This window comes from Clinocottus analis, unplaced genomic scaffold (assembly GCF_023055335.1).
Source record: "Clinocottus analis isolate CAN_PGR_092001 unplaced genomic scaffold, fCliAna1.0.p SCAF_20, whole genome shotgun sequence".
In the NCBI taxonomy this organism is placed as follows: domain Eukaryota; kingdom Metazoa; phylum Chordata; class Actinopteri; order Perciformes; family Cottidae; genus Clinocottus; species Clinocottus analis.
The window spans coordinates 12,066,904-12,077,590 of record NW_027175932.1 but is presented as its reverse complement, the minus strand read 5'-3'; the positions used below and the strand labels follow the sequence as shown (position 1 = coordinate 12,077,590).

The following is a 10,687-nucleotide window of genomic DNA, read 5'->3' as shown; positions in this document are numbered from 1 at the left end:
GGAAGATATTTACCAATGGACTCTTTTCCGTGACAGGATATTGCAGCATGAAGAAGGAGCAAGTTGTCAACTGTCAGTTTTCGGTTTGGTATCCGATATTCAAGCAACACACGATTAAAAGGTAGACAGCAGATGTTTGTACTAAAATTCCAATAATTATTTTCATCGTTGATGCTGTAAAACGAACAGCTAACGTTAGCTCCCAAACAGGAGCAAAAAACAGCTAATAGCTTCGATCTTTATTTCTTACCATCTTCACATGTATCATGTGTATCGTTGTGTTTGAATCATGATTCTTTCCTGCTTTCTCCTTCATTTCAACTCCATATGTCTGTTGTTTGTTATGTATTGTATTGTTTACATGTACTCATCTGTGATGTAATGCTTCTTTTTTCTTCCAGTCTGATTCTTCCACTGCCTCAGAATGTAATAGAGTACTTACTGGATGATGGCACACTGGTAGTTTCTGGGAGGTATGAGGCTGCCGACACACACACACACACACACACACACACACACACACACACACACACACACACACACACACACACACGCACACTATTCAAATTGCCATTGTTGCAGTGAATGTGAAAACACCATGCTGTGGTCGAGAAGCATCAAGAGTAAGATGCTTTTGTTTGTCTTCTGCAGTGGACAAGTGCTGCTACAGACTGACCCTGTTCTTATGGTCACATCACTTCCTTTCACACCACATATGTCCGACATCTGAAATGTGCATTTTGATCCTCAAATCTGTTTTGTCCCCGATGCAGCTGCCAAACTGACTAATACCCATCTCCTGTTTCTCTTCCCTTCAGTGACCATAACACACAGCAGACACACACTAACAACAGCGACTCTGACACAGAGGAAGACGTTCAGGTACGAAAAACAGAGACTTTGTGGTTGGTTGCCTGCTCGTAGGTCCTCTTATTGTGTTGCATTTCCAGGAAAGGAAACAAGTCTTGTTCTCATTTTAAAAAATGCATAAAGCAATGCACAAATGGAAAGATATCCTCCAACTTAGATATATGGAGAAAGGCCTTAGACCTCTGCTTTAATCTGAGAAGTATTTAACATAAACTAGTTATTTGTGACTGATTTGTTAAATTCCTTAAAGGGCCAAGGTCTGAAACCATAACAGAGTGCTGAAACCAGAGTTATTCACACTGATACTTGCGATACATACGTGAATAATGCATCCACACACGAATGTTGTGAAGTTTTTGAGGTCTGTTTTCATGAGCTTTCATCAGAGGGCATTGTCATCATAATATATCCATTAATCACCTGCCTTGTTACATTACTTGTAGCTCCAACACACAGTTAAACCAAACTGTAGTTTAATGTCAACATTTACCCTGAAACCTTTTTTCTTGTTCTCTGCCTCCCTCTAGTGGTCAGATGATGAGACAACATCCACTGTCACAGTGAGTACAGTTACTGCGTCTCATCAAAAATGTCCATTTTCATCAGGCCTAACAAACCCGTCGAGTTTCTTGCCCACCTGATAAAACATTTACCGTCTGAAATCTGCATTTATATGAGCTTAAAGTGTTTCTGTTTCACCCCATGCATACCATTTGATAATGCATTTGTATGACTGCTATGTGATGATGTGGCTTTGTGTGTGTGTGTGTGTGTGTGTGTGTGTGTGTGTGTGTGTGTGTGTGTGTGTGTGTGTGTGTGTGTGTGTGTGTGTGTGATAGGCTCCTGAGTTCCCAGAATTCACTGCTAAGGTGGTGGAGGCCATAAACGCCCTGGGTGGGCGCGTCTTTCCCAAACTCAACTGGAGTGCTCCACGGGTAAAATACTGCATGCAGCTGCTTTAAAGGAAAACTTTACCCACAAAGTGACCTTCACCATATATCAGGGACTCACCTCTGCGTTGCCTTGAGTTCTTAATGAAAACCTCCCCGCGAACAGAATAAGTGGGGCAGCAAAACTATATCAAAACATCTGTTTACAAACTCACACACATTGCTATGCTGTTGGTAAATGTGCCCCCCTGTATGAAGTCAATTCATCAGGTTGTTAACACATTTAACATCAGCAAAACTATGTGTGAGTGTTCGTTAACAGATGATTTGATAAAGATGTTCTATCTTATTTACTTTCATTCATCAATGCTCCCGGTTAAAACCATGGAGGATTGAGTAAAAAAAGATTTCCTCAAGAATTCATAGTTGAGTAATTCAAATACAAATGGCAAATGTCTAAATGAAGTATTCTTTAAATGAAAAACTAATTGAGAAGAAATGAATCAACTGGAAAGGTGTATCAACATGACCCGTTTTTATTATTATATTAGCATAATTAAATCATGTGTTGGCTATTGTTAAAGAATTGTGTGTGCGTATGTGCGTCTCTTCCAGGATGCTAACTGGATCGCTCTGAACAGTTCCCTGCAGTGTGACAGCCTCAGCGATATATTTCTGCTCTTCAAAAGTTCCGACTTCATCACCCACGACCTCACCCAGCCGTAAGCTTCACCATCCAGCAGCATCGTCGCACACCTATTGAACATTAAGATGTGTCGTCGTCTCCCAAACCCCCCCCCCCAAAAAAACCCAGGTTTGATTGTTTGGCTTGCCGATTTCAGTCTGCAGGAAAAAACAAGTGGCAGCTGCAGAAATTGCTGTGATGCAGATTTATACCTCCCGACTCTCAGCTCTGCGTGACAAACATTTACTGCAGCCAGTGATTTACTGCAGCGCACAGCCTCGGGGGAACTGTGTGTGTGTGTGTGTGTGTGTGTGTGTGTGTGTGAGTGTGAGTGTGAGAGAGAGATTAGAGAAAGCAATGTGATATATGCTTGTTTGTTGGGAGTATTTTTTCTCCACTTCTCTCATGAAGGTCTTGGGATCAACAGCCAGGCTGGAGTCACATCCCTCTGATGCTACAGAACATGCGTTGTCGTTTTGTTTCATGTTCTTTTATCTGTTGAACGGTCGTAACCGTCATTCATTTCCTTTTGCAGATTCCATCTATGTAGTGACCAGGACTCCCCAGATCCAGTGGTAAACTACGAGGTAGTTGTTAACTAAATACTACTTTCACTAGCGTTGTGTTTTGTTTTTGCTTTGAAAAAAATTCAGTATGTACTTTTTTTTGGCCATTTTTATTTAATTGTTAATTTGTCCCCTGTGCCCAGCTGGTCCTGAGAAAGTGGAGCGAGTTGATTCCTGGCGGAGAGTTTCGCTGCTTCGTCAAAGAAAACAAACTGATCGGTAATAACCGACTCACACCCAAACAATCTGATGATTACAGACGCCGTTAAACTACTCAGCAATCAATTGAAATCAGCTGCTACATTCTAGTGATGCGTCCATGTTAATGCACCACTTAGATTCCATTTAGAGTATAAATGTGTAACGAGTGCTTTGACATGGAGTACATATATTTTGATGCTCATACGTTTGTGCATCAGCTTGAGTACCATTTTAAATGCAGTGTTTTTACTTTTTTTACTAATGTCTGAGTTCTTCCTTTTCAACTAAAAACGACCGTCGTCACTTCTCCATTGTGTTTCGTGCCATGAGCCGCTGAGATGTGCCTCTCCATCGTCACAGTGGTGAAGTGACGTTTGTGTGTCTGTTCCCAGCCATCTCCCAGAGAGACTACACTCAGTATTACCAGCACCTCCTGAAGCAGGAGGAGCACATCCTTCACGCCGTACAGGAGTTCTTCAGCCAGCACATCCAGTACAAGCTCCTGGACGAAGACTGTGAGCATTCACGTCCTTTTCTTTGTTGTCTTACTTGCGCCACGCCTCCCTCAGCTCTCCTCAGGACAGACAGATTGCTTTCTTTTTTTTAAGTCATTAAATATTTACTCTTGTAAATGGGATATTCGGACAGGAGGAAAATGCAGGAGAAAATTGATCACATAACATTTAATTCCAGGGTGAAAAGTTTAACTTATAAATAGTTTACTATATATGTGTGTGTGTGTGTGTGTGTGTGTGTGTGTGTGTGTGTGTGTGTGTGTGTGTGTGTGTGTGTGTGTGTATGTATATGTAAATGTTCAATGAATGTGTATTTAGTTGTTTACTCTGTTGCTTTTGTCTGATTTACAGTTGTGTTTGATGTCTACAGAGACAGCCAGGTAAGCTCACTGAGTTTGGATATGGGCAATTCAAAAAATAAAAAATTGCAGACTGAGTGACACTTATGCATTGTGTGTGTGTGTGTGTGTGTGTGTGTGTGTGTGTGTGTTGCAGGGGAGAGTGTGGCTGATAGACGTGAACCCGTTCGGGGAGGTAACGGACTCGCTGCTGTTCAGCTGGGAGGAGCTGACGTCTGGTGGGGAAATCGCCCAGCAGCAGGTCAGCCTTCATGACACACGTGGTCTATTAAAAAAAGTACAAAAGAGGTCCTTCAATACAGAAAGACTGTTTTGTGGCAACTGTGTGGTTTCTCTGTGCGTGCAGGAAGGCCCGGCGTTTCGCTGCACCACCAGCGAGGTGACGGTGCAGCCCAGTCCCTGTCTGAGCTACAGGATCCCGCGGGACTTTGTCGACCTCTCCAGCGGAGAGGACGCCTACAAACTCATCGACTTCCTGAAACTGGTGAGATGTTGTTCCAGAACCAGACGGCTCTGAGGAGTTCAGCCGACACGGAAGTCATCAAACTTCAAGATTCAAGATGTTTTTATTGTCAAATGCACAGATAACTGACAGTTACTCTATACAATAAAAAGCTTATTTTTCTCGGTCCTCCTAAAACAGAATTACAATAAAAATAAGGTACAAAATATAAAAGATCAGTATTGCACAACATACTTGCATTCTTCCTAAAGTCCAGCAGGGGGCGACTCTTTTGGCTGCGGTGTTTAACCAGTGTTTTCTAAATAAGGGTTCTAGTAATCCTGCAAGGGGTACGTGAGATTTAAAGAAAAGAAAATATCAGTCATTAATTACCAGATTATGTTTAATAAAAAATCTAATGTAATCACGTTCATGATAAAAAAAATTTTTTTTTTTTTAAAGTTTGAAATCCTAAATTTGTATTCCCTTGTGTGAATCTACACTCCGGATTTGTTATGAAATTGGGAAACTGGGACTGTCCTGGAAGTCTGATCTCCTCTCCTGTTCTGTCTCCTCTCTGAACAGAAGAAAAGCCAACAGGAAGATTCTGAGGAGGAAGAGGAGGAGAACGCTCCACAGTGACACCGTGTACCTGGAGCCCCAAGAGCTGCCGCTCGCCTCGCCGGCCCTCCTCATGACGTTCCCCGCACGCAGTGACTCTTTCACCCTCTGGCCCCGGTTCCTCCTCACGTTCCTCCGTGTCCCCCGAGGTTCCTCCAGCATTTCGCCCCCACGTTGAATTAGCAGCTCCTGCTCCCTGAGGGTTAATTTTCTGTCGGGTTGCCTCTCTGCCTCTGACGGCATCTTGCTGATCGTAATCTGTTCGGGGAGACGGGGGAGGAGAGGAGCGAAGAGGAGAGGAGAGGATAGGCGAGGAGAGGAGAGGAAAGGAAAGGAGGTGAAGGGAGGGAAGAGGAAAGGAGAGGAGGGGAGGGCAGGGGAGGAGAGAGGCCTCTGCAGTTAGTGGTTTATTTCTGTGTTGAGGGGGGGAATAAATTTGTTTCTTTTAGAGGGAAAACATTTTAAGCGGATGTCTTCACATACACACACACACTGTAAAGAATGCCTGCTTTTATACTTTAAAATATGTTTAACAAAATAGTTCATGTATCTTCACAGCTGCCCATATAGCACCCTCGGATTATACAATAAATAAAGAGTCTGTGTGCACATTTTCCCGTGTATGTGTACGTTTATCAGGCTGCGACAGACTTCTTCATTTAACACTGAAGCTGTTCATCACAGAGTCACCTTTCATTTCATGTTCTTCTTTCTCCCCCCAGGATCTCTCCCACTCCATCCCCCCACTACCTCATACACACCAATTTCCATCCGAGTAGTTTTGACACGCTCATTGCTCCGAGCTGCTCCGGGCACTCTTTTCAAGCCCTGTTTTTCCCTTCCCATCATGCATCACTGTAGACTGTTGCTCCTAAAAAATAAAAAAAAAACACCAATAAACTTCTTGTCGTGCAGTGGCTCGGCTGTCAAGTCCAGTGGGTGCTGTAAACTAGCACATTAGAAATTGATTGTGCCTTTTTTTTCTCTCCACGCAACAGCTCTCATTACGCCGGGAGCCAAATGAGCTCTGCATGCACGGAGCAGGGCAGTTCATTTTGAGTTTTATTTTTACTTTCCTTCGCTGGATTGATTGAGCAATTACAGGGAGATGGAAAGAGCTGATGTGATGAGAGTTACAGCTCCCCGGGTGAAGGTCTGTGGGCGGGAAACGGTGCACGGGGCACATATTGTGGGGGTTGTTGCACGTCATCCTCTTTTTTCATGAAATTGTGCTGTAAACAAACCAGCCACACCTGTGGTGATGCTGGAGGAGCGTCAGTGTCTGGACCAGTGAATGAAAGATTAGCCAATGACCAACTCCAGAGATTGATGCAAAGCATATTTGGTTTTCCAGAAAAGATGCTTAAGCAAGTTTATGCGGTTCCCCTCGCTGGATTAATAACTGTGTCAGACTGTGCCTAATAAACTGGCACCTGAGTGTGTTTTTGTGTAACTTAAAGCTCACTAACCTATATTTTGCACAAACGGATCAAATGACCACCTGTGCCAAAGCCCCAGAGAACCTGAGTGGGCGGCCCTGGGGGGGTCAGTGAAGAGCGGGATCGTCCTTCAATCAGAGGATCGGTGGTTCGATCCCCGGATCCGCCAACCCATGTGCAAGACATTTAACCCCAAAACTGCTCCTGTAGCTGTGCCTTCGGTGTATGAATGTGTGTGTTAGTTACTCCTGATGGGCAGGTCGACAACTGACACTGAGCACCGTGCTGATGGAATACTAGTCGCCTGGTGGACACAAAATGATGTTGTTGCATGCGTAGCCGCTCGATATGTGTATCGCGACATATTCTCCGTTATAATATGTAATATATAAGTAATGTAATATAAGTGTCGGAGATGAGAGGAAAACGCAAAACATTATTTAAAAAAGGGCTGATACAAGCTACAAGGGTATTAAAATAGCCATTTCTGGTAATTCAACAAGTTTCGATGATTTACTCCTCTGTGAAACAAACACACACACACACACACACACACACACATAGCAGGCGGTTTGACATACTTGACGTAAGAGAAGCACCTATGGGCTCACGGCTGTGACCTGAGCAGCATCTGGATGAACTGATGTGATGATATTGGTTCCCTTCTGAGATCAAGTGTCCAAATCAACAATATATCTCATGTACTTCAAAAGAGGAGGGGGAGCCGAGTCGTTGTGACACATTTTAGTGCTTTTCGTCCAGCTGGTGAGATTATGATCCACTCAAATGTACAGCCAGTGATTAAGCTGTCATCGGGGAGCCTTCGCCTGCCTCCACCTTCATCCTCTTTTTCTTTCTTTTTCTTTTGCAAAACATCTCTCCGATGCCTCCCTCCTTCCTTTGCAGCCGGGGTAATCTCTTTCCATCAAGGGGAGGGAGGTCAAATTTGCTGACATAGAGTAAATGGTGAAGGGGAGGGAGGGAGAAGGGGGGAGAGAGAGAGATTTGTGGGGAGAGGGGGGGGGAGAGTTTTCCTTGGCTGCTGCTGAGGAAGAGCTGCAGTAGTTTGCAGACGGAATACTCATGAGCAACTAAGGCTGCAACATATTGTCCTCTCCCTCCCCCCATCTCTGTCTCCCCGTCTCTCTCTCCCTGTGTGTGTGTGTGTGTGTTTTTGTGTGTGTGTGTGTGTGTGTGTGTGTGTGTGTGTGTGTGTCCGCGCGCGTGCGTGCGTGTGTGTGTGTGTGTGTGTGTGTGTGGCAGTAACCCGGCCTGAGCTGACCTCAGCGCCTGCAGCTGTCAGGGTCTGGTGGGGGTGGGGATCAGTGCGCCTCTGCAAACGGACGCTGTAGTAATCCAGGTGTTATGCGGCCCGGTTAAACCCAGGTGAACGTGCAGCAGCAGCCGGGGTTGTCACCGCTGATCTCTCCGCGCGGTCGCGCCGACGCCTCGAGGGGAAATCCCAAACGGTGACGGGCGCACGCTGGTTGTTGTCAGCAAGTTGGTGCATTGCGAATTTAGCGCTGCCGAGCCCGGACCGGACCCGCACACGCACACACACGCACGCACGCACCCACACGCACGCGCGGACACACACACACGCACACACGCACACACACACACACACACACACACACCCCTCTCTCTTCCTCTCTGTCGGACAGCATGCGTGAGCGCATCCCGTCAGCTCCCTGTTACCGAAAACAACCCGCGCTGCCACAATAAAGCTCGAAATTAGGGCGATTATACAGTTATCAATTTGGCGGTAATTTGGCGGCGAGAGTTTTTTAATGCATAAAACATGTTAATGTCAAGGTGGAGGCTTGAACAAGTGCCGACGGTGCAGCAATTAACGCCATTTAGACAATTGTGGCAGGTACGCGGTCAAGATGGACCAGCGTAACCAGCGCCATACAGGAAATTGGGTCATTTTGACTTCAAAGTAAAAGCCCAGGAGAAAATAATTGTTTTAGATATTGGTGAAATTGATAATTAGACATGCCGTTAAATTGTTGGATTACATGAGGAAAGCTCCATCCTCAAACTGATATATGTTGCGGTTCTACTACGCTTTTAATGTGATGTATTGTGTAGTCATTCTCTTTCTTCCTTTTTATTATACAGATTAATTCATATATTCTATGCACGTCACCTACTAGTTATGCTATTAATTGTGTTTATTAAGTTAATGATGTGCATTAAGCTCGTAGAACTGGGTATGATGATGTTGATACAGATTTTATATTGTTGGTTCTCCTACTGGTAATAATAGTAATTATGATGATAAGTACTATTAACACAACAACAATAATAAATAATAACAAGTGGCAATATCATTATTATTTGTCAGAACATCCTAACAAACAAAATAAATACCTGAATGGCTTTGGTCCTCCGTTACGTAAATAACAGGCTTTTATTTTGAAAGTCCCGACGCGACGCGTTGTTATCTCCTCGTGAACTTGACAGCCGCTGTCCAGGCGGCCGGAGATGAGGAGAGGGAGGAGGGAGCGCGCGAGGAGGAGGAGGAGGAGGAGGAGGAGGGAGGCAGCAGGGACGCGGCAACCTGCAGGAGGACTCACATGGTCCTGCTGCAGCAGAGGAGCACAGACCGCCGGGACTCTCCAAAACCTCTTACGCTCAGCTCGGCTTCATTCTTCTTTATTCCAGACCCTCCCTCCGTTTCTATTTTCTTTTCCTTTTTTTCTTCTTTTCCTCGCATCCCGCAGCCCGGTGTCGGTCGGACTTGGTCCGGTTGGAAGCAGCTATGGCTCGGGAGAACGGAGTCTCCGGCAGAGGAGAGACGTGGAAAAAACAGGTGGACGACATCAAGAAGACTTTTGATTTCAAAGAAGTCCTCGGCACGTGAGTTGACTAACTTCTCCTCTGGTGGTTACCGGCAGTGCTCCCTCCGGTATTCAGGGTCCATGTGGGGCTCCGGACCCTAACAGTGACCGATGAGCTCACCATGCGGACCCGAAACCAGCCTCAGCACTCACCTGACACTCCGACTGTGACACTCGTTCTTCTTCTGTGGTATTCATGTCGGCTTGTTGCATGTCGGCGGGGGGGTTAAACGCTTCTTTTTATTTTTTCATCGCTAATTATATTGTCTAGTTGTGCTTCGCGTGACGTTTCTGTGAGATTCCCTAGTGACGTCACAACAGTGAACTATGTCTCGGGCTTGTGTTAATTGAGCTATTACTTGTCCGCTACGTTTACCCAACTGACCAACTCGTACTTTTAGCTAGTGTGCTAAATACTCACCATACTTCAACCACTGCACCCATTAATTTGATTTAACCGTCGTAATGTCCTTATTTAGCGTCGTTGCTTCGTATTTCAACAGTTCATCTCTTACTTTAAGCTAACTGTCTGCTCTTCTAGCCACTAGCTGCTTTAAGCTAACGAACAAACATTTATCCATTACTTTCAGCTAACTAACTATTTAAACGGTATTTTTTATTATCTTTTAGCTAACTATGTGGACCATGTATCCTAACTGGTTTTCACACACCCACTGACTCAATATGTATTTTCTAATCAACACCATAATTTCCTCTCCTATGTCTATAAAATGACTTAAGTTTGCCCACAAACTCCATGAAGCGTTGCGTGTTATATGTGCAGTATAGCAACTTTATGACATAGCTCCATAATAACGTGACAATGGTTCCTGTGGTTTTAATATAGTCTCGTCTCCTGTATGTAGTGTTTATTTAGGGGCTTGGTACAATGAGTCAGGATGACTGGTGCTTCAAAGTGAGTTCACAGAGATGCAGTGGTTCATCTTTTTGGCACATGCTGTAACAGTCCTGGAGGAGATGTTCTTGTTGATGACAAAAAGGCTTCAGCAGCAGCAACGCTCTCACCGTTCCACTCACAGGCCTCTTTTTATTTCACCTGGGCCATAAAGGTGATTTATCATCTCCACCTCTATGTTAGGAGATGTCTTGTCTTTATTCTCTTCTCCCTCTTCACCCCTGCTCCATCTTCCCTCTTGTTCTCATTCAAAGAGCAAATTCCCTGACATCTAGTCCCTGTAAGCGTCTGTCTGCCCGCTTTGTTTTTCCTGCCGTGTTGGAATGAGCTGCGTCTG

The 10,687-nt window shown here is 44.8% G+C and overlaps 2 protein-coding genes across 3 annotated transcripts in view; both read left to right on the top strand.

The window, feature by feature from the left end:
* The first annotated feature begins 1 nt into the window (after window position 1).
* On the top strand, window positions 2-5,763 carry cdc123 (cell division cycle 123 homolog (S. cerevisiae)). 2 transcript variants are annotated; one of them, XM_068586068.1, is made up of 13 exons: window positions 2-121; window positions 402-473; window positions 819-882; window positions 1,398-1,430; window positions 1,710-1,805; window positions 2,376-2,482; window positions 2,981-3,032; window positions 3,155-3,230; window positions 3,605-3,727; window positions 4,079-4,107; window positions 4,223-4,327; window positions 4,433-4,570; window positions 5,117-5,763. In XM_068586068.1, the coding sequence occupies exons 1-13, from the start codon at window positions 48-50 to the stop codon at window positions 5,168-5,170; spliced, it is 1,023 nt and encodes a 340-aa protein (XP_068442169.1). In that variant the 5' UTR covers window positions 2-47; the 3' UTR covers window positions 5,171-5,763. The 2 variants fall into 2 exon arrangements, with proteins under 2 accessions (XP_068442169.1, XP_068442168.1); XM_068586067.1 differs by having other exon boundaries at window positions 5,114-5,763.
* A 3,489-nt stretch (window positions 5,764-9,252) lies between these two features.
* Window positions 9,253-10,687, top strand: part of camk1da (calcium/calmodulin-dependent protein kinase 1Da) — a 37,312-nt gene continuing 35,877 nt past the window's right edge. Inside the window, exon 1 of the mRNA XM_068586066.1 lies at window positions 9,253-9,453. Within this exon, the coding sequence (XP_068442167.1) occupies window positions 9,356-9,453 (98 nt within the window). The 5' untranslated portion in view covers window positions 9,253-9,355. The remainder of the gene's footprint in view (window positions 9,454-10,687) is intronic.

Excerpts from the sequence above, each read along its gene's own strand:
- cdc123 (XM_068586067.1), top strand. The coding sequence starts at position 48 with ATGAAGAAGGAGCAAGTTGTCAACTGTCAGTTTTCGGTTTGGTATCCG. Across the intron at positions 474-818 it reads ACACTGGTAGTTTCTGGGAG|TGACCATAACACACAGCAGA; the intron begins GTATGAGGCTGC and ends TCTTCCCTTCAG. Across the intron at positions 1,431-1,709 it reads AGACAACATCCACTGTCACA|GCTCCTGAGTTCCCAGAATT; the intron begins GTGAGTACAGTT and ends TGTGTGTGATAG.